Source organism: Scomber scombrus, chromosome 7 (assembly GCF_963691925.1).
Source record: "Scomber scombrus chromosome 7, fScoSco1.1, whole genome shotgun sequence".
NCBI lineage: Eukaryota > Metazoa > Chordata > Actinopteri > Scombriformes > Scombridae > Scomber > Scomber scombrus.
Window position 1 is genome coordinate 20,637,236 of NC_084976.1, and position 24,085 is coordinate 20,661,320.

The window sequence follows — 24,085 nt, forward strand, 5'->3', positions numbered from 1 at the left end:
CCACTGAAAACACTTATTTTTAACCATTAACATCACTGTCTGTGTTATAACTTTATGCAGAATGTTTGTTCCAAGTGTTCTGTGTCTGTTTTGTGTTGTACAAGCCAATAAATGAGGGCTGTTTGCTCTGCCTCAACCACCACTTGGGGTCCTGTTTGCTATCTGTCTTCCTTGCCCTGCTACACTTCACCTAACACAACATAGAGACCTTGCTAGGGCTCACAGCCTGAAAAATAAAGTAACATAAGATTCTGGTGCACACCAGATACTATCCCGTGGGCATGAGAAAGTTTATTTTTATAGATATTTTTATATTTTATAGAAAAGTAATTGCAAGCTAATTGTTCATGTATGAACATTAACAAACATCTGGACAAAACCTCTTGGGTCTAGTTCTTTTAAAATAAAACAAACTGCTTCTTTCCTGACATGTCATCCATTCTCCTTGCATTGTGTGTTCATCCACCTGTACTTATGCAGATGTCCAGATGTTTGTCTATAAATGAAATGAAATATCTGATCACAACGTGTGTATGCCTTACATCAAAGAGTTTGTTTTAAATCTTGTTTGGAGACACTATAACAGTGACAACTTACAAGCAAAGCAGTAATGTCCTTATAATGAAGTCCAAAGTTAAGTTAAATATAGCTCAACTACCTTCTGTACTGTCCTTTTCTTTCCTTTTCTCCTCCAGTCCTTTGCTTCGGTGGATGTCTGTATGGTTTCAGAATTGTCTCCTTGAATATACAAGGTTCGTTAGTTAGCAACTTTGATCCGGAAAAGATTTAAACAGATGAAACTATGTCTGCTAACTGCAAACAGGATACAGATACTGCAAAGAAGTGAAGAGTGCTGACATGACATTCATAAACATGAACCGAACTCTTACCCCCCAATCATCCTCCCTCCACAATAATCTTAATGGCATCACCACGGACTGATGTGCAATAACTGCATATGCACTTTAGCCTAGCCTTTTCTTTAAAGCACTTGATCTTTTTTACAGCACTTTATTATACTACTTATATTTAGTTATTCTATTTTATGTGTGTATGTGAATGTGTGTTGAGCAGAGTGAATGGAACAGTTTTCTTTTATGAGAGACAGCAAATTTAGTTGTATGTGAACTATGCAATGACAATAAAGACATTCATCATTCATCATAACCAAATGTATCAAAAGGAATATTTTTTGTTATTATGGTGGGTTTGGTCACAGCCTCCAAAATTATTTAAGACACTGGAAAACTGCTGTATCACCAGACTTGAAGGAATCGAAATGCCACGGTGGAGACCTCATCTTATGAGTCTATGTTTAACAGACTGAAAGGGGAACATGGACAATGGGACAATCCCTTGGGAACTCTTTTGTACCTTTACAGCTGTTATGAACTGAATTTCTGACTTCTATATATGTGAGTTAGATTTATTTGCGTTTATATTTTTCTTTCTGATTATTTTATATTCCTCTTTCCATACACCATGTCTCACAATGTGTACGCCAGAACCAGAACCAGAACCAAAACCTGTATCACCAATCCTGCAACCATGGAAGTTACTGTTATCATTGAAAATTCAATAAAAAATTAAATGACAAAACAAAGAGTGCTGAGAAGAAGAAAAAAAGTGGTATGTTACCAGTGTTGGGGAGTAACTAGTTACATGTAACTGCTTCACGTAATTTAACTACAAAACTAATGTAACTATAATCCGTTACAGCTACTGAGAACAAATGTGCAATTAATGTTGATGATTACAAAGGGGGTTACATCTGAAGTCAATTCTTTGAAAACAATATATTTTTATATTTTGTAGATAAATTATGATGTGGGTTTATTTGGAGCACATATGGGCTTAAATGGTGTCACAGTACCAATTATGCCTAGGCCAGACTTTTGACTTTTGTCATAAAATATCTTTATTTTATATTCCAAAATCTACTAATGAATACATTTTCAAAATGAGAGATAAATCTTGCTTTATAAGAAATGAGTTCCCTTATAAATCATGTCAGTATCCATGAAAAACACTTAGATTTTGGTGGGCTCAATGAGTACATTTCCACGTACACAAACACAAACATTTGTTAGATTATTAGAACAGTAATCAAATAAATTACATTACTTGGATTAAGTAATTGAAATATTTACATTACGCATTACATTTTAAGTAGGGTAACTAGTCATCTGTAACCTCTAACATTCCCAAAGTAATCATCCCAACCCTGTATGTTACTTTTTATACCATAACCCAACCTAAAAAAAACCCCAGAGACATCGGGATATCAACTTCTAACCTAACCTAACTACCAACCCAACTACTAATCTGTTGCTGGGCTCGTAGTTCCTAAAAAATACATTTCCCATGAACCCTTGTGAATGTTTACGTCGTCTTGCGTCAACCTCCCCAGTCCCCCACCATCACCGTTGTACAGAGGAAGAAAGGGGGAGACGGGCAACCTGAATAGAAACGCTGTAAGTGTAGTTTTTAATTTATATCGGAAACTAAAATACACACATATATAGCTTAAGCCTGTACCTGTCTGGCTGTTAACACCGCTCACCCTTGCCCCGGCTTTAGTTCTCACAAATATGAGCGGCAGCGGGCGGCCCAGGACCAGCTCATTCGCTGAGCCTCCCGGAGCTCCCGGAGCCGCTGCAGCCGGAGCCGGATCAGCAGCAGCCGGCGGAAGCTCGACAGGAAAGACTGGGGCTTCACAAGCCAGTGGAAGCAGTTCGACGAGCTTTGGGAATTTGAAACTGCCTCGTAAGTATTCATTTGTGTTTTAATCGTACACCCGATTGACAGTGTGTTACAACGGTTCGGGTTGTGCGTTATTTTTTACGTGATGTCTCGGCGTTTATTTAACTAATGTCGGATCACTGCCGCGGAGCTAACCCGAGCTAGCGAGCTTTTAGCTGACCGGCTAACGCTAGCAGTGTTTTTCATTAAGGAGCCTCAGCGATCAAGGGCTTTTATCGCACTGCTAACATTATCGTTAGCTCAGAGCTTCAATCCAACCTGGTGACATTTCGACGGAAAATAACGTTATGCAATTTAAGGCAACATTAACTAACCCTTATTGTGGTGTAGTGACCTAAGTCTGTTATAGAGTTAGTGTTAGCCGACGCTTTAACATATTCGTCATAAATAGCAGATGTGGAAAGCTAACTATAGCTTGCTAACGTTTGGAAAGAGTAGGTTGAAAATGATCTGTCTTAAGTTTTTAAGGCGTCGTCCCCCGTCCAGTCTGATCTTGCACATAGTTTTTTTTTTTTGTAACAGACAAGGCCAACGATGGTTCACGCTTAAAGAAAGTGGATTGATTTTTAATCTTCTCTTGTTGATGGCTTACACCACATTTATACTTGCCTGCATGCAAGCGTAGGTTTTAGGGCAGCTGATAAAGTACATCAATCCATCCCAGGTCATCTATGAAATGACCTCCAGTAAAGTGAGTAAATTCCGCTGTAGTGTAGTGGAAACAGTTGGGCAAACATGTATTTTGGCTTGTTGCCTGTGTGGTTGTTGCCAGCACCCATCAGGTGGAAGACAAGCTCTGCATTAAATAACATAAGACACATAAGCAGGCTGTCACTTTTACTCTACTTTACACTAATTGGTTGGTTGAACATTTCTGCACTGGAAGTCCTGTGTTTTTTTTTAGCCATCAGCAAAGTCCCCTCCAGTTTGTTATGTTGGTGTGATGACAAGAACTTGCGGGTTGGGTCAGGGGTCATGTGGCTATGCAGTGGTGGCAATTGGTTTGAGATCTGTGGGGTTACACAGAGGTGTGCAGAAGGAGCATCACAGCACTTTTTAAATAGCATAGTCCAAAAATAGGAAGGGGGAAGTGTATTTAAATGGGGCTGACAAATAATACTAATTTTATTGATAATTAGAACAGGTAAAAGAAGGCAAAGTTGACTCAAGCTTCCGTGTCTTAAGTGTTAAAGTATGTGTGACCATCAGGTGAATCCATTGCTTTTGAATGCAAGATGACTCTCTTTTCCTTGCTCAGTTTTCAGAAGGTCTAAGTCTTTGACCATCAGGATCTGCTCTGGTCTCTGAGAGCATTGTTCTTGTGTCCGAGCCACCAGGATCCTACAAAACCACAAAGAAAAGTGCTATTTTAGACTACGTGGACACTAAGCTGGCTAAATCTGAAAACATCACTCTATCTCTACCTTTTGCTCTTTAGTCCAAACTAACCTCGTTATTTTAAATCTGGTTATTTATTAAACTAAGCTCTCTGAAGTGGATAAATCTGGGAAGGCCAGTCTCATCTTTTTAATGTGCATGGGGGAAAACTAAGCTTGTCCAACAGTAGGATGTTCACCTGGTGGTTGCTGTGTAGCAGTAATGTAAAGAACATTTTACATTGCCTCTAGGGCCGCAACTAATGATTATTTTCATTACCGATTTAATTTGTTGATTATTTCCTCGATTGATCGTTTTAACTATGACATGTCAAAAAAAGCCTAAATAGCTTTGGGGGTTTTTGTACCAACAGCCCAAACAAACCCCATGCCAATACTTGTTGTTACTCTGACAACTTGGCAGCATGTAGCAATATTTGATAAATGTGTATTTAGAGGAAGGAATAACTGTTACTTTTGATTAACAGGTAACATCAACAAGTCACCATTTTATATTTACTCACTTACCTGTTAACAGAACTAAATATTGCCTTCATCTATACTGAAACACAACCAGAAGTGGCACCAATTGACTTTTGTCCCACTATTTATAAAGTGATGCCGGTGAAGCTAAATTGTGACCTTTTTTTTTTTTTACCAAAAGAGGAGAAAAAAACATAAGTAACCATTTTGGCTTATCAAAGCTGATAGGGGTGATGACAATAGATTTGGGTATCATTTGAAATGTCCTGATACTCGTGGAAATATAACATTAGTCTTCATAGTGCTAGATAAACAATGCTTTCCTCAGTGTGTTTTTATGTAATATTTGTGCCCTTTTGTCATTTAACAGAAAAGGTAAACTCATATTTAAATGTGGCTCACAAGAATAGTCTGATCAAATAATGAGAATATAGATAATGAATTTCACCAAGCAGTCCACACCAGATTTCATTATTGACAGTTTTCAACACATCGTAGCAGTGTGGAGACATCTTTTTTTTTATACCTAAAATATTTATTATTTAGCCCCATTAATCCCTGCTTTAATTTTTTACAGTGTCACGAGAGACCGTGCTAAAGTCCCTGGATTTGCCTTGTATCTGTTACCCATGACACTTTCAAAGTTGGCCTACTTATTCTAAAATATTAAAATATACCTCTCTGCTAGTAGTTACCCATTTCAGAAGTATTAAAGATCCCCTCCGGATATGTTTTAAAACGTATGGTAATACTCTGATTTGAATAATCATTGTCTGATATTTTCCTTTCCACAAAAAAAGTTCAATAACCTAGTTAAAGATTCTTAAAATTACATCTACTACTTCCTCCTTGTTTAAAAAATCCTGAATCTATGACTGTACAAATATTTTTCATTTCAAAAGTTTAATTGCTGGACACAAGATGTCTCCAACTTGACAGAAAAATCCTCTCAGTGTCTCAAGTGAGGCTTTAAAGGGCTTTTATTGTGGAAAACAAAAAAAATGAGCCTTTGGATGGATTAGGGTGATTATGGATGCCCTGCTGTGCTGTAAAATGTCCTCCGTCCTTTTTGAAGTTATTTGAAATTTTGAAATTTGCAGCTCAAGAGGTCGCAGCATTGAAGCGTAACCTGTTAGTACGTCACACCAGAAAGTCAAAGTTTGAACCCACCGCCACACCCTCACTGTGACGAATGTGTTTGTTGAATTCTGTAGTTTAGCAGGACACCAGAGGAGTGCTGGTTGTTCAGCAGCTACAAACTCTGTAAGGAAAGATTTATAGAAAAAAGGACATGATACCAGATCTTTAAGTTTCCACATCACACCTGTGTAAGTTGTGTACTGAACAATGACTGGCTTCCAAACTATTTTTGATGTCACAAGTCCTGCTCCTAAGTGCACAATGCACAGAGGAAATGCCTCCCAGTGTCAAACTGCACATTAATCACTCTGAACAATGAATGTCAAACATTTAAGTAAAGTTCTTCTAAGAAAAAAGCATTTTTGAGTGGATGGAGACTAAATTATTTTACTGGGACCTTAAATCCTGTTACAGCCTTTGAAATCACAGCTGCCTCCTTCACACCCTCAAATCCTGAAACCACATTTACACAAATACAAACGGATATCAGTGTGATGTGACCGGTCCACATTAAATTCCTTTTTTCTTCATCAAAATCATGATGAAAGTCAGTGTTTTATTCAGTGACAGCCGGCCTCCAAACTCAGTATTCAGTCCCTCAGCTATCCCTGTCCTCATGTTACCTCGCATATGAATGAGTAAGCATGAATGATTGAGTATGCTCTAAGATATAAAAAGTTCAAATTCGGGAGGGGGGGGGGGCATGCATGCACTGGTATTGAACCTGACAAACACAGAGTTGAGGTATTGTAATCGATAAGTGTGATCAATTGACTGCTAGTGAAGAGCGCCATCTTGAGCCAGTGTGACAAGAAACAGGAAGATAAACTGCACATCAGCTGTGATGAAGAGCTAATAATTTGTCATTTTAAACCACTTTTTCTGGTCAGTATATTTAAGGATAGTTATTTGTCCTGTACATGTATATTATCTGGCTCTAATTGGCTTCTGGTTAATTGAAGCACCTTCTATTGTAGGGGAGTGTAAAGATGCAGCTGTATGGATTAAAAGACATCGTTAGCGTTGAAGTGATTTATCCGAGCCACGCCTTACTGTTACATCACCAACCAATATCAGGAAATGTACTGTTAATATTCACTCAGGCCACAAATTATAAAATATTAGTTAAACATTATCATGCATCAGCTGATCATTTGATCAAGTCCATAGTGTACCTGAATTTCCCCACTTTACAGATGAGTTTCAAGATAATTGCATTTTTAAGTGTGATGAAGGGTGTGGGTGTGATGAAGTCACCCTGCTCGTCTTTTTCCTCTTACTCATCAGGCGCACGTTGACGTACCAGAAACCAAAGCCATTCACTGACAGCTGGGCAGAGTGCTCATCTTTGCATTCATTATTCAGGGGGACTATCATGCCACAGCTGCTCCATATTTAATGCCCTCCCCTCTGACTCGACTTGTTTAAAAAAGAAGAAGAGTGTGAAAGTGATGCTAAAAGGAAACACAGAGGGAACACTGTTTTGTGTAGCCGGAGAACACGAATGTGTAAAAAAAACCGCACAGCAACTGATCTCAAAGCTGAATATTTTCCTCTTGACCCGAGGGTGGAGATCAAATCTAGAGACCCATCATGTGGATACGCTGTTGGCTGCTGTTTATTGCTAACCTTGGAAAAAAGTTTAAGGTGGACATTTTTATTTTAAAAAAAGCAAAAAAACTTGACAGTTAGTGTCTTTATAAAGAAAAAAAGTAGAGGTGCTAATGATGCATATTAAGAAATAAGTCAAAATGTTAATATTAAAGCCACTGTGTTCATATAGACAGAAATATCAGGTGAAGGTGAAGCCACAGTGGTGTGTTTTATTTTTGGTTGTAGTGAGCTTGGAGGAAAAGGCCAAAATGCTTCATTGTCTGACTCCATTTTGAGACTCTGAGACCTACTAGTGATCAGGAGGGGTCCTGTTGAGACAGGCGAATTGAGCAAGCCCAGGAAATGGTAGCACTTCTGGGTGTGCTACTGTCCACGCAATTTTATCACAGGCTCTGACAAGCCTTTTGGCAATGGGCCTCTTCTCCACTATTCTCTCCCCCCCCCCACCCCCCACCTCCTCCCAGTGTCATTGCTTCTGGTGCCGATTTGTCAGATCATTTTTGACCCAAACACGTGCATGGGCGTAAAACACTGAGCCGCTCCTTGACCCTAACGAGAGCTGTCAGTTACTGTTAGATCGTGAGCATCTCATCTTTCTACAAGGTCAAATATTAGCCTGACAGCGACACTGTTTGACTAGTTTAAAACACTCACCTTTTACTCTTACCCTCACTGAACAGTGTTAAAGCTCTCTCACTTGCTCCTTTAGCTATTTATGATGTTATCAGGCTTCACATCATCTCATCCTGGTGGGTCTATGTATATTATTTGAATGGGGATGCTGAGTCTGTAATAATTTACTCACACAGATAAGACGCGTTGAACCTTTAATCTGAATATGTCGTCCAGGCTTTGTGATTCTTGTCCTGAGCTGGGTTAATTTTGTGTTGTCCTGCTACGGGCGCTCTTATTTGTAATGGGAATTTAATGTTATTGCCGTTTAAACAACATTTACACGACTTCACCAGAAAAAGAGCCATAGGCGTACAGCAAGAAAGAGAGAGAGAGTAAACAAGTGGGTGAGTAAAGTGACGAAGCTCGCTCCAGGGAGAACTGAAACTAATTTCATTTGGCAATTTATTTGGTATTTATTTGCATTATGATGTTCAGCGTTTTAGCAGTGATGTGTGTAGCATACTGTTACAGACTTGAGTCCCTCTGAATTATGATGAGAAGGAATCAACCTGTGACAAAATGCAGCTCCAGGAGACCCATTACACATTCCTCTCCTGTATTAAAGTTTATATTTTTTAATAGTTTCACCCAGGAGAGCAGCAGAAAGTGTTGTGGGAAGTATCAGGAGCTCATTACCACCCAGTGGAGTGTGTCTGGGGAGCCAACACATAGGTCACAACCATTTAGAGAAGGAGCGAGTGCTTGTTGATATTTAGCTTCTCTTTCCTCAGGGACACTGGAATAGGCTAAACTTCAGGGGGTTATATCACTGTGTTTCTCATGTGTGTAAAGATCATTTTATCTGTGAGAGAAGTTGATTTTTTTTGCCATTTCTTTTTTTATAGTATGTTTCATTTATTGAAATGGCTGATGTTTAATTTTGGAGTGAAGTCATCGCACGCTTCTCGACAGGAACAAGTCTGATCACTTCAGGATCTCTCTGACCAGGTGTATTTCTGCTCTTATCTGCAGGCGACAGCGGCAAAGTGACGACAGTGGTAGCCACACCCGGCCAGGGCCCAGATCGCCCACAGGAAGTGTCATACACAGACATAAAGGTTATAGGAAATGGCTCCTTCGGAGTGGTCTACCAGGCTCGCCTCATTGACAGCCAGGAGATGGTGGCAATTAAGAAAGTTCTCCAAGACAAGAGGTTTAAGGTATGTGTAGTCTGATTCACTCGGTCAGTTAATTACAGTAAAAGACAGACGTTAACAGAAAAGAGGATTTTGTTCCTCAGTTTTGTCCTTAATTAAAGACCTGTGCCAGTTTACTGTGAACACTGTTTTTATCCACAATTCACTCTCTGCCTTTCCTTTCCTTTCTTTCCCTTTTCCTCCTCGCATTCTTCATCACAGAATAGGGAGCTGCAAATTATGAGGAAACTGGACCACTGCAACATTGTGAGGCTACGTTACTTCTTCTACTCCAGTGGTGAGAAGGTGTGTATCCACTAACACAACTTTTATTATGTCGTAGGACTCAAGTTTCTTTATGCAGCGTTCGGCCTCCACACCCAGCTATTTAATTGTGCATGTATCAGGAGTGATTCAGAGGCATGTTTTAGACAAGTAGAGCTTGGTCTCTGTTGTAGCTTGTATTCACACTCTTTACATTTTGTGGGTTCAAGCAATTTTGCTGACTCTTTCAGATCATTGATGTGGTTTTGCTTTGGGCTTCAAATTATCTGCATCTGACAAAACATGAGTTATATGGGCCAAACATGACAGATGGGTTTAAAATCTCGCTCACAACTTGAGCAACAAAATGTTGGACTGTTGACATTGTGACAAGTGAGTTTACCCTTTGATCCCTCAGGAAGTGTACGTCCTAGAAACTAATCATTACTTCTCTAGATTCTTTACATATGTGTGTGTAATGGTACATACTGCTTTTGGTGCCATATTAAAATATTGCCATATAAATTTGGCAAATAGCACAGAAAAAGAATAGAGATACTCACTTTGTAACTTGTAGTATTTTAACTTGATGAAAGATTTGATAAGTAATGAATTAAGAACCTGAAAATTGGAGTCAATGAACTTGAATATCCTCTCCTGTATTGAGTCAGACAGTGATTACACTCTCAAACAGTGTTTACACTCAATGTACTTTAGCAATATTTACTATGGTAAGCTAATCAATTGTGTTTACTCTCATAATGACAGATGTGTGTTATTACTTCCAAAGTGTAAAGGCAGTGTCAATGAGCTTTATCAACAGTACTGTACAACTTGTTAACTTAATTATGCGTAATGTAGCCGATAGTCATTTGAGATAATAAGTGCAAAGCGTTAAGTGTTTCATTTCTCTCTTCTTGTCACTCTAAAAGTGGTCTTCCATCATCAGCTCATCACTGCAAAGAGCTACAATAAATAGTTTTTGTTTACTCGCCCACAATCCAACATATTTAATTATATTGTTTTGTTTTTTTCTTCTTATTAATTTTGATTTCGACAGGTTTAGACTTTCCACCCCTAACCGTACAATCTTTTTGTTCCTTCTTTCCAGAAAGATGAGGTTTATTTGAATCTGGTGCTGGACTTTGTCCCTGAGACAGTGTACAGGGTGGCTCGGCACTTCAACAAGGCCAAGACCACCATCCCCATCATCTATGTTAAGGTTGGTAGACACTTGAATGCACAGACACACAAACACAAACACAAAAACAATGTGTGCTCAAGGACGTTTTTCTCATTACTGCTTCACTATACCTCTACAGGTGATAAAATGTTTATTTCAGTCAGTTATTCAGCAATAAAATACTCAATTTATGTATATACACATATAAACTGAAAGGTCTGTAGTGAGCTTAGCAGTAAATATGACAACAGACAAACCTGTATTTAATTTTTTCAGGTAACAAGCTAGCGGAGGCGATGATTTAATTCCTGTCAGTAGTCTGATCTCAGTAACCTGTTCTCATCTGCTTGACCCAGCAAGCAGATGAGATCAGGAGTTAATACATTTGAAATGCACTTCGGTGTAACTTATAATGCTGCATTAATTAGTCTTTTGGGAGGCGCTGAAATCCGGTCTGCCAGTAGGTAACCCAGTAAGACAAAAATCAAATGCAGTATACGAACCGAACAGCAGGTAAATCCAGACGACATATGTCATGTTATGTATACATTATTAAGTGTAGCGTTTTCTATTTTGAGATAAATTGTTTGATCAATAAACTATTAGTGGCGTTGAATATATACACTGTATCTGGAGACCATTCACAGCGATCCTGTGCCCAGATGATTGTGGTTTTAATATGGCTTATTTCCCTATCGTTGACACCGTTGTCATGGTGACATGAACTGCTGGAGAGACTGTGTGTTGTTGCTGCCGAGTTAAAACGTATTAACGTTACACCGGAGAATTCGCTGTCGGCTCCTTGATCGCAGATACAGAATGTTTCGTTTTCACACAGTTTCTACAACCAGTGCGAATGTGGTTGTGAAACGAGTCGGACCGACCAACAGGAGCACAGGTTGTACTGTGGGCCACTTGAATAGCTCATTATACAAAAACAAGAACAAGAGAGATGCTTTGTCAGCCCACTTTGAATATGCACAAGCATAAACCCCCCTGAGGACCCCTGACCTTGAATAAAAATCAGATGAGACCTTTGAGTAATACGTTTTAGAAGGTCTGCCGCTTTACAAGTTGAGTTGTTGCCACAGATCAGAGATTTGTAATATTGCTTTCACTATTCACCGACTTACATGCAAAATAGGATATATGTAGATTATCTTTCATCAGTTACTGTACACATTTTCAAAGGAGTTCAGTGGAAAGTGAAAGTTTTGTTCAGTAATTGCCTGTGATGTAATGAACGGCTAAGTGTTTTCCTGTTTGTTTTCCACAGACGGCTCACTGTTTAAGGATTATGAGAGCAGAATGGGAAAGATGGTCTCGGGGGAATTAATCTGTTTGCAATAAACTTGGTTGGCTGTTTTAAAGGGTGCTCATTTTAGAGAGCGTGTTTACTGTGACTGTAGCAGCACAGAAGACATTATATATGTCTCATGGCCCATTTCCCCACCTCAGCCTGCCGCTCCCCTGTGGTTTTGAGATGCAAACCGATCTCTCTCTCGCCTTTTTTTTTTTCTCTTCCTCTGTCATCCCTGCTTCCTCCAGCGACACAGCTCCATCACAGCATGTCTGGACTCCTCTAGCTCCCTATGTCTCCCCCGGATCCTATGGTTTTGCTGTGCCTCTCCTCCTCACCTCTCTCTCTCCCTTTCTCTCTCTTTTGCTCTCTGCCCCCTTTTTAACCATCATCTCATCCCTCAGTCATCTTGTCTGTAATCATTTTGTAATCTGTGGCCAGCCTGCTGTCACTGCATCATGTGGGTAATAATGATGATAATGGTGATGATGACAGCGATTTCTCCTATTAAGATGCTTACTGTGTCTGCATGCCACGGACACATTTAATGGCTGCACACTTAACTTTGTGAGCGTTTTTTTCACTCCTGGATGACATCATTGACCCAGGATGCATAGACAAATATTAGATGGATGGTTGGATGTGGGTGTTAGCACATCTTAAGGGAGAAGTGTGACCTCCGGTGTTGTATTTTGTTTTAGAAACGTGCTACTGCAGGCTGCATCAGATACTACCAGCTGCTTCTTCAACGTTCACCACACCGTGCACGAAAACACAATTAGGGCACATCTAGAAGTGACTGGCACATGAAGGACGTTCATGCTCATACTTGCCCTTGCCCATACTTGATTTGATAATATTTGTGGTACAGTAACATAGTTAGGTCTAGCTAGACTTTGTGGTTTCTAAGTTTTTTCCTTGGTGCCCACTTAAAATTGTCTAATTTTGATCCATTACGTGTATTAATTGTGAGCCGTTTGACTCAAAAAGGATTGGTGTTTTTTTTTCAGGAATTTTCACATGAACACTGAGCAAATATGAGAGAAAAGTCTTAATTTAAACCGTATGATTTTAATTCTTCTGAATTTGAAATCCTTCTTTCGTATATTAACTACTTTCTCTCCAAAGACAATATTTTTCTTCTTTACTGTACCATTAATTATCTTGCAACTCTTGAGATTTATCATGCAATCCCTTTGAGGCATTTCTGTTTTGGAGCCACTGCCTTAGTTGACTCAATCTTAGTTCGAGTCAGATAAGGTCACAGAAAAAGCTTCACTAAAGTGTAACTTTCTGGTTACACATTATATTTAAATCAAGCATTTAATTGGGCTTTGGAGCTAAGCCACCACCCGTTAATCAAGCACTAAACACAAAAACAAGGAAAGGACGTGATAAAAGTGACAACAGGGAACTTGTATTCAAACTTCTTAAATATCATTACAACTGTCTAAGTTGTTAAACACTTGTGAGCTTTATGCCAACCCTCTCTGTTTCCCCCCTCAGGTGTACATGTACCAGCTGTTCCGCAGTCTGGCTTATATCCATTCCCAGGGCGTGTGTCACAGAGACATCAAGCCCCAGAACCTCCTGGTGGACCCAGAGACAGCCATCCTCAAACTGTGTGACTTTGGCAGGTCAGTAGCAGACGCTGCCTCTGGACATGTTTGTCTGCCACTATCATTCTTTCCATTGTGGTCACTGACTGCGTTCAGTCGGCTGTCTGTTTGTGTCTGCGACTCTTTCTCAGTATCTGTCATGCATCGTCTTACCTTCCTGTCTTGGTTGTTTACGTGCTGTGGTTTTTGTGAAAGCAAATACACTGACAAATTAAAAGTTCATGTTGACTGACACTCTCCTCCTGAACTCTGTTTTTCTGCTTCATCTCCCTTCTTTTACTGCCTTCTAGTGCAAAGCAGCTAGTGCGGGGGGAGCCGAATGTGTCCTATATCTGCTCACGGTACTATCGTGCCCCAGAGCTCATCTTTGGTGCCACCGACTACACGTCCAACATTGACATCTGGTCGGCCGGCTGTGTGCTGGCTGAGCTGCTGCTAGGCCAGCCCATCTTCCCTGGGGACAGCGGTGTGGACCAGCTAGTAGAGATCATCAAGGTACACTAAGGGTGCTTCAAAGAGGGGAGAAAAATGAAGTGAAAGTGATAGCACAAGAAAGTATATTAAAAGAGTTTCAGCAAGAGAGGTGTGGTGTTAAGTTACAGAATTGAAGCTACTTTTAGCAGAGCCTGATGGTGCAATATTCGTGTCACTACAAGGTTGGATATAAAGAGACTGTGTGTGTGATATGTGTGTTATTCCCATTTTCATGTACGGTATACAGTGCATATCCATAACTGTGAGTAATAGTTATGAATATTAAGTTTTTACTTGTATTCGTCAGGTTCTGGGGACACCAACGAGGGAGCAGATCCGAGAGATGAACCCTAACTACACAGAGTTCAAATTCCCACAGATCAAAGCACACCCTTGGACAAAGGTATGCTCCCATTAATGGAGAATATTGATGCTGGATATTAATTATACACTCATCAGTGTGAGATTTTAGTGTTTATTTTAGTCTGAAAAGGCTTTGGTGCTCTTTTTGGAATAGGAAAAATACCATTTGACTTCTGTGTTTTATTTTGTTTTATTTTCTTGAGTCCTTTTTTAAGAATTCAATGAATTTGTTGTCTCTTTAAATGCAGGATATGAACCATTTTTACATTTTAAAAGCAGTAAAAAAAAAAAGAACCAAACATTTCTTTTGCCTGAAATCTAAAACTTAAAGTGACCCAAAATATACAAAAATGGAAATATTTGTTTATTTTTGTGCAGTTGATTCACATTTTTGTACATAGTGTTCTGGGTTAAAATCAACACAAATTTATTCAAAACATTTTCATTCAGATTTAATAAAATTCATCGAAATTATTGTGGCTGAGCTTTCAATTAATTTCCATACAAGGTGCCCTGGCAGCTCTCCAGGCAAAATGTGCACAGTATATATTCATAATAACACACACACTGTCACATACAGTATAGATTTACATAAACTCATATTCCTGGTGGATCTTATTCTCTCTCCAGAATACATTAATACAGAGCTCTAAATAGTTTTGCTGAATGTCTGTCACCAGGTGTTTAAGCCTCGTACCCCACCAGAGGCCATCGCTCTCTGCTCTCGACTGCTGGAATACACGCCGGTGACCAGGCTGTCTCCCCTGGAGGCATGTGCACACGCCTTCTTTGACGAGCTGCGCCAGCCCAACACCCGTCTGCCCAGCGGACGAGAACTGCCGCTCCTCTTCAACTTCAGTCCCGTTGGTCAGTTTACCTTCCCGTTGTTCTTTTTTTTTTCTCTCTACTATGTATTTTTTTAGGCTTATGACCTCTGATGTCCTTCACTTAAATGTTCGATGTAGGTTGCCTTTAAATGCTAACACAGTTGTTATTTCAATGGGTGTATACTGTTTTATTTCTAATTAAACATTTCTACTCTCTCAGAGCTGTCAATCCAGCCCCAGTTGAACTCCACACTCATTCCTCCTCACGCTCGTGCACAGACATCACCTGCCTCACATGGTATGTATGACATTTATACTCTTTGTATACTGTAGTTTTCATGTATGGACCATATTGAGGATGACATGTATTTATTTATTAATTCATTGTCAATTTCTATTAGACTATTTATCCGTAGAGATCTAGTGACTGTACAAAATAAGTAATCAGAAAACAACTTTTTACACCATTATGAACGCCACCTGAAGATATACAAGTGACACATTATAATCACATTCATAGGTGCCAAAAAGTTTATTATCAGCACTCGACTGTTAACCAAAAATGTGACTAGTTCTTTGTATTTTGTGTTGGTGACGTATGTGCTCTCTCTCCTCCTGCAGAGGGCAGTGTGTCAGACAGTACCGCCCAGCCCAGCTCAGCACCTGGATCCATCAACAACAGCACCTGAGCATCTATCCCTCTGTCATCCTTTCTTTTTGTCTTCCCCCATTTTCCTTTTCTCTCCTCCACTCTCCTCCCTCTCAACCTTCCTCCTGGCTCCAAACCCTTAAAATAGAAGGGAAAAAAAACTATACACACCCACATAAACACTCAACATCGCTATTTTCCCTGAATGTTAACCATTTTCCAATAGAAAGCAATTTCTGTGGCTGCTAACTTCAGGAAGGCGTGGGTTGTTCGATGGACATTCAAGTATCCATGCTTGAGCTTAATATAAGCTGCATATATAAGTTCAGGGTGGCTCTTGTCTGGCCTGTTATAATAGAGAAACTTTACATTGGTTGGGTATGATGTTTGGGGGATGAGGAGAGGGGTTTACTGTATTATAATCTATAAATTGACTTTTATCCCTTTTTATGTTCATTTTATTTGCATTAGCTAATTTTATGCATGGCTGTGGTGCCATGGAAAGGAGTCCAGATTGGCTTTGGAGTTGAGAATGAGGGCCGCACGTTAGGCCTGACTAATATTGACAATCATCCTTAGGAGGGCCAAAAATGGGACACTTGTACTGGACATAGTGTTGAATCGTACAACTCACTCTGTAGACTAGTGGCTCTTCTGTCACTTTCTACCCTGAACTCTACTCAAGTATTGTCTGCTCACCCTGCCCAACGGTGAACACATGAAGAGTTTTTAAAAGGCAAAAAAATATCCCCGAGAGAGAAACCTATTGGCTGATTTTTGTCCTTGTCATTTTAGGTAAGAGGTGATTTTAAATTTTATTACAAAGGAGGGCGCCACATTGATTATTTGCTCCTGATCTGCCTTTTATGTGAATGAGAGAGGGAGCTTTACACAAGAAGAGTGCACATCTTCAGTTTCTTAAATATAAGCTCATTTTCATTGGTTAAGCTGGGAACTGAGCGTTTCCTGTTAATTCTCAAGTGAGTATTGCACATCCCTAAAGGGAGTCGAGGGTAAGCAAGGGAGCGAGGTTATGTGTACTGTCCGGCTGTTAACATAACTTCACACAGAGGGAGTTGTTGTGAGGCTCCGTTTGCATCTTATAGCAGCCTTGGTGTCTCAAATGTCATAAACACAGTTGCCTAGCACTGTATGGTGTAAAGCCACCTCATTAATTATGTCACTTTAATGGTGTTGAGTTTCATATCAGCATGATTACGTTGAAGATTGGCATCGGTTGCAGAGGGTACAGAGACTACTGGCCGCTCTTCACTGCTCACCTGATATCTTCATTGTCATTTAAGCTAGCATACACAGTTATCTTTTGTGCGGGCGAACATGTGCATGCGTCGAGTGAATTTTGTTTGGTTTGTGAGAGTGATTTGTCGAAAACCCTCTTCGCCTCCTTCCCAGAGAGCCCGCCTGTGACGCTCATATCATGTTCTTCCTGTCTTGTAATGGTGGTAGGAACTGATCTTGAATGACTGACGCAGCTTAACAGTCCGCTGTCGGCATAGACTCTTTCTTCCACCACGCAGATGTGCATGTTGAGCCCAAGTTGACCACACTATATAACTTCCACTATTAGTAATAATCTGACCAGAAATGATGCTCAAACCCCTGAAACCCGACAGCTTTTGGAGCCTCCCCTCCCATTCTTTTCTGTCCTCATACCTTCTGCTTCTCTCTTCCCTCTTTTTTCACTGCTAAACTGTAAATATACAAGTTCCTTTTATTTTATTTTGTTATTTTTGTTATTATTGTTATTATATTGTTGTTCTTGTAATTTTTTTTTCTCTAGTAGACCGGCACAGCATCGTCCGGACTGTTTATCCTCAGTCGCAGTCTGTAAATACATTTCAGTCCCTGGTTCAGGAGGGGAAAAACAGAACAAAATGTTTCATTTTTATTCTCTCTCCCTCCATTTCTCTCTTCATGACTTTCCCTTTCCCCCATAAATGTCGTCATAACTGTTTATTTATTGTATTGTGTTTTTTTGGGGGAGGGGGGATCTTTTCCACCAGGGTGGTAAAATTGAGGGATTCGATTTTTTTTTTGTTCTTTTTTTAATTCCAAATTTTAGTCCAGCAATGTCACATGCAAAATGATTTCACATCCAAGATACTGTACTTTGATCCAGACGTTGGAGTGTGTTTGCAATCAGTGGTCTTGTGTGTATGCAGGTGCACAAGCTAGCCAACAGGTGGAACTCCAGTTTTCCATTTAACTTCAATGTGAAGGGAATGTTACAAGCTCCTGGATCTACTGGGCTGTGATGTTGGGAGGGAGCACAGATCAGTGTGTGTGTGTGTGTGTGTGTGTGTGTGTGCTTGTGCGTGTGTGTGTGTATGTGTGTCTGGAGGAAAGGGGGGGGAATGAATCTTCCATTGACATGTACCATCTCCTATGTCCGACCGTCTCCTGTTTCCGCTTACTGTGTGTGTACTGTGAGTGTAACGGGGTCGACCTGTTATTTCAGTGTGTATGCTTCAGATTCTTGGAGTTTCTTGAGCACAGCTGCAGGGAATGTATGTGTGTTTGTATGTGCTGGCAAACCATGGACATTACTCTCTGTACTCCTGACGTTTTCCCAAACGAAGAGCTGACTAAATGTGCTATTTTAATGTTTATTTTCATCTTCTGATCTGTCACACTTAGCTTTTAATTTGCTGTGACCCTGCTCTTTTATCACCCTTGTCTGAGGGTAAAATGTCATTGATGGGGAACAGAACGGTTGGATAAAGGAGATGATGATGATGATAATGATGAAGAGGGAGGGATGGAGGGAGAGAGACAGTTTTCGTTTGTTGGTATAAATAATTAAACTCATTAATAAAGTGATGAAACTGTTTCTGTCTCGCATTCATGATTGAATTATATTTGAATAATTAAGAGATGTTTACATGATCACAGTTTGAAAAACAAGTCATAATGACATTAAAACAGCATGTTAAATCATTACAGGCTGTGACCTTTAATACAGATAAGAGGACCATCAGTAATATGATGAACAATTTGCTGGTTAAACCTTTCATACAGTTCTTAACCTCTGTATCAAGCTCCTGAACCACAAATCTAATCATAATACCGTAGCAGATGTTGGGTGATTAATCCTTGATGAAGTTTTCAGGGAGCAGAGTGTGTATATTTTGGTCCAATTTGACCTAAAACAAGACAATAGCCATCATGACAATTTTATTGAACATGTTTGAATAAATCTTCACCCTAACCTAGAGCACTATGTATGAAAATGTCTAACAGCTACCCAAAAATAAACAAGTATTTCCATTTTTGTATTTTTTTGGTCACTTAAAGTCTTAAAATGTCATGCACAATAAAATGTGTTTAGAGTGTTTTTATTGCTCTAAAATGGGTCAAATTTGTGTTAACTAAGTGTTGTCATAACCACTTAAAGTGTAAGTGTTAAAGTTCTTCTGTGCAACACCAGGCTGAACTAATAAGTGCCTCACTGCCCCCGAACTTCAGGAGCCCCAAAAGCTGCAGGCATGTTCTAATTTACTCAAAAATGAATTTGGATGCACCACTAGGCACCTTATTACCAGACTTGTGAAGTGTTTCCCTTCAAGGTGGGGCTTTTCTTGATTTTTTTTAATTGTATTGCATTGTATTGTTTTGTTCTCCTCTTATTAATGTTTTTTTAAATTGATCTCTTATTTTTAATGTTTCCTCATATAGCACCTTGAGTTACAATCACTGTACAAAATGTACTATTCAAATAAATAAACTTGTTAAGAGATCTTGAGGCCCTGTCTTGAACACGGTGCCTGTGTCAAAATATAATTTTAAGTGATTCATTATTTCAATTTTGTACTTATATGTTGCACATTCTTACATTAATGTATGATGTAAAGCTTGGGAGTATCACCAGCCACATGCATTTTATTGACTCCCTCAACTCTTGACATAGGTACTTAATACACAGTTAAGGGGTCACATAAATCTTGGAAGCGAGCCTCGTTGGTAGATCCAACACTTTAATTTTCCAGGCAAGCCAGACTTGTTGATCATTCTTCCGCTTGCTTCTCTATGTGGAATATGCTGTTTTGGCTGTCATCAAACGTAATATTTTCCAAGGTATTCGATTGGATTTCCTTGTATTGTTGGAATTACTTCCTCTCGAACAAGTAGCTGGAACCTTCTTGTTGGTTTGCCCTTCTCAATCACCAAGCACCTTGATTTTTTGGGCTTGAATGTCATCTTTGCCTTTGTGACCATGCAGTCAACTTCTGCAAGGACCCATCTTGCCTGCATGTGGGTTGGTGTGGTCTCCTTAAATACATCCATGACTTCCGTGATTGCTGGCAATTGACTTCCTGTGATGGTCCTTTGCCCTCTGGACTCTTTGCTGACTTATGTAATAATCAGGTTCATTGTTGTGATGGGAAAATAAAATGTATTTTCTTAATTATAAACTAGAAGGGAAGGGAGTAATAAAGAGCCCTTCTTGCCCAGGGGCATCCAAGCAGGTTAATTCGGCCGTGGTAAATCAGGATACAGTTGCTATGAAACATGCTACTGAAGTGAAGATGCATGTAGTAAACCAGATGATGGCGAGTTTGGGCAAAGAGCCTTACAGATTTTGTTGTGTCATTTTGGCTGATACAACTGAGACAGCCTCAGAGGATAAAATGTGAGTAAAATGGACACCTCACATCTTTTTCCTGCTGGCGACTCAGGATACAATCTGTTTTCAGTCATTCATCTCCAAGAAGTGTAAACAAACATTGAATTGGTGTTATGCTAAGGTTCAGTGTTAAGCCATTAGTAAATCATTTTTTTTCCTTTAACGTCTAGTGAAGATGTGCTGCTTTTCTTCCTAAGAGCACCTCACCCACTTTCGAGGCTTTTAATGATGTACAAATGTACCCTTTTTGCCTGCAAGAAATGTTATGAATATAAAGCAGCACACCCTTAATGTACTTCAGTGTTGAATTCTGGATGTGCAGAACATTATAAACTTGCTTATCAGGTGTGAGTCATAGGATTTGCTTTAGCTTTGTATGAAACATTTTCATGGTGGGATTAATGAAATGAAGCACTTGTTATGCTCTGCAGCGGAGTCGAGTGGAGCAGTGAACTCTGGAAGGGACCAGTTGGAGAATGATGAAATCAGAACGGTTGTTATGGGAACCATGCTGTTGCAAATGTCAGTGAAAATATTTTTGACCTTGACTGATGAAATCTTGCGCTTCCACAGTTTGATTAAATCAGATGTGTGAACAGAAGGGGAGGGCTCTGAGCTATTTCATGGATAATAAACATGCTGATGTTCACACTGTTTTGTGGTGGTGGCATACTTCAGTTTAGCTAGTAACTCTCTTTTTGACATTGCTGCTCTTTTGTTTCAAGATATTTGAGCATCACATTCAATTCAGGTCTTATTTGGCTCCATGACTTCAGAGACCTTCAACACACATCTCAGCTGAATATCTTCATGAACTCTTAACCAGAAACGAGGAAATCTCTCCCACACATCTGTCTCAGGGTCACTCAGGTTCTTTCTTCATTCAGACAAGAATCGGCTTTTCACTGCTGTAAAAGAGGAACAGGTTTTAATGAAGTCTCATGGTGTCCATGAAAGTTCTTCTTTCGTCTTTCTTTGTGTTCAGTAGAAAATATTTATAGACTCTGGCAGAAGCTTTGCTGCCTGGCACTTGACAAAAATTTCTCAGTTACCTTTAAGCCTGCCCCTCAGGTTCAGCTCAGCTAAATTAATACTTTGTCCTTGCACGACCTGTACCTGTCCTTAGTCCATATTCATAAACATGATCTTAAGCCTGACAGACATTAAGCTAGAATTTAGATTGTTTCATCATTTCTTGTGAGAGTATTAACAAAATATCAATATCACTTTTTGAAGATGAAAAGATTTTGGAGGTTAATGTAATAGGGGAGTGTAGGGAGGAGAAATATTGTGGGTGGTTGATTCATGTTTGTTATGAACCAAATGTTGGTTACAACTACTTGTGAAGAATTACATCTGTTCCTGTATTTTCCACATTTTAGTTAGTTGTCCAAGTCTTGTTAGGAGTCACAAGAAGTTATGACATAAACAATATTCATTCTGCCACTGTACAATATTGTTTATTCTCTCATTTTACCATAAGACACATGTATATGATTGTGTTTCTCAACTGTTGTTACCAAGGTAAAGAATAAACTTTTAACCTCAGTTTTTTATGCCGACATGGATGCAAAGGTCAGAAAAATTCAGGACATCTCGAGTAAACTATGCTGATAATCATGTAATGTGATGGAAAGCGCCAGAACAGCTACTGAGTGGACCTAATGGGGAGATTGTTTTCATGACTACATGATAATTACCACTCAAGCATACTGACAGCTGTGACTGCAATCTGCAAGACAAATGTTGAGAAAACCCCAAGAGGGGATGTAGATGAGAGACAAAGACAAAGAAGAAGAAGAAGAGGAAGAAGGTCTGTCTGAGGATGCAGCGCAATCAATGCTGCATGACGGGTCAGCCCACCTCTCCTGGGCTCTGCAGTCTCTGAACCATAACCTCCAAAGAAAAACATGTCTGTCAAGGCTTCATCATGTTGATATGATATGTCAAGGTTGAATAATGTTATTCAGCAGTGTGCCGAGCACATTGCACAGTTTCTTTGGAGCCTGAGTAGTCCTGGCCCCTCTGGCTGAGTGCCCGGCCAGCTCTTTAATACCATTTGGAGTCAGGTTAAGCAGTCTGGAGGAGCTGCTCATCCTCCCAATCAGCCGATGGGGCATACAGGGGCACTGTGTAATTCTGGGAAATGAGTGGAGTGAGTTAGTCTATACTTCCACTGACCTCTTTATATATAATGCTTGATAAGGCAGAATTGAGGTACACCCATAGACTGTATATAAAAGGGTACACCATGCAGCTGGCCATACTCACTCTGGGGGGAGTCAATGCAAGATTGTGGATACAGCATGTGGTGAAAAGTGTTGCTTACGAGAAACAGAAACACTTCACTCAGAACTTTATTACAAGTGGCACTGACCCCTCTTTTCATGCAGCTTCCAGAGCATGTTATGTCTCCGTCTCAGGCAGTGACTCATGATGTATAAGGCAAGATTTCCACTGACCTGTCTTCCCATGAGTGGTGTTACAAAACAGTTTGTGTGACATAAGTGTGGCTGGGAAATGCTATTTGAGTCTTAAGAATTTATATGTAGGCCTACTGTGCTCTGTGATGTTCCTTATTTGTCCAGATGTTTGTGTTGGTGTAAAGAAATGGATCAATACCGCATACGCACATTGTTTGTTACCAAAGATACTGCAGGTTTCAACAGCACATTGTGTTACATAAATGCAACCTAAGGTTACAGCAAACTAATAATTAATTTGTTAAGTTAATTGATATAAGCAACCTTTCGACATCACAGCTGACAAGTGTGTACGATTTGAGTGAATGTAGCTTACCCACAAACTATATTTTTTGACACTACACCTGACTCCAGCCTCTCATTGTTCTTCCTCCTTTGCAACTCATTTTGCATAAGAAAACAAAAACTTCCTCTTGTATCTCCAACATCTTTCATACATTCAGGATATTGTTTGAAGTGACTAATGTTGAAGTTAAGGGGGGGGGACTTCTGGTGATTTTCTGATTAATGACATTTACACCAACCACAAAGCCATCTATAGAATGTATTCAGTCTTGAATAGTGTGACAAAATAATCATAACTCATGGTATAGCTTTGCCCAAACTTTCAAAAGTATCATATGGTTCTGATGAGCAAGATGAGGCCTAAAGAGCTGTAGATGACATCATGTCAACAGATCCATCTCCACTACAACTGATCAGACTGTTTTAACATGATATGGTTTAAAGTGCTGCAAAAACATAATAGGTGTCTACCTATCGTACTGTACACTCACTTCACTAGGTACACCTGTGTAATCTAATACAATCTAGTACAACAGCTCTGCCGTAAATTCTGCTTTTTTGAATACATTATCAGTTTTTGTTAACATTGTCAAAAAGGTGATCATTTTACTTTGTTTATTACCAAGGTCGAGAGTGGTGGTGGTGTACTGAAGTGCTTTATATTGAATCGTGTTCCTAGTATTTTGTCCACTCCATTAACATGAGAGTCGAAATATTAGGAACACCAGTCAATTTTAATGTACCTCAGTACGCCACCACCACTTAATATGACCCCAGTAATAAACATAAAGTAGAATTATGAAGTA

General features: G+C 39.6%; 1 protein-coding gene across 2 annotated transcripts; it reads left to right on the top strand.

The window, feature by feature from the left end:
- Window positions 1-2,234: 2,234 nt before the first annotated feature.
- gsk3ab (glycogen synthase kinase 3 alpha b) lies at window positions 2,235-18,867 on the top strand. 2 transcript variants are annotated; one of them, XM_062422461.1, is made up of 11 exons: window positions 2,235-2,474; window positions 2,581-2,766; window positions 9,024-9,211; window positions 9,410-9,493; window positions 10,563-10,673; window positions 13,441-13,571; window positions 13,844-14,048; window positions 14,335-14,430; window positions 15,071-15,257; window positions 15,438-15,515; window positions 15,839-18,867. In XM_062422461.1, the coding sequence occupies exons 2-11, from the start codon at window positions 2,592-2,594 to the stop codon at window positions 15,904-15,906; spliced, it is 1,323 nt and encodes a 440-aa protein (XP_062278445.1). In that variant the 5' UTR covers window positions 2,235-2,474; window positions 2,581-2,591; the 3' UTR covers window positions 15,907-18,867. The 2 variants fall into 2 exon arrangements, with proteins under 2 accessions (XP_062278445.1, XP_062278446.1); XM_062422462.1 differs by having other exon boundaries at window positions 2,235-2,766.
- Window positions 18,868-24,085: the final 5,218 nt, after the last annotated feature.

Excerpts from the sequence above, each read along its gene's own strand:
- gsk3ab (XM_062422462.1), top strand. The coding sequence starts at position 2,592 with ATGAGCGGCAGCGGGCGGCCCAGGACCAGCTCATTCGCTGAGCCTCCC. Across the intron at positions 15,258-15,437 it reads CTTCAACTTCAGTCCCGTTG|AGCTGTCAATCCAGCCCCAG; the intron begins GTCAGTTTACCT and ends CTACTCTCTCAG. Across the intron at positions 15,516-15,838 it reads GACATCACCTGCCTCACATG|AGGGCAGTGTGTCAGACAGT; the intron begins GTATGTATGACA and ends CTCCTCCTGCAG.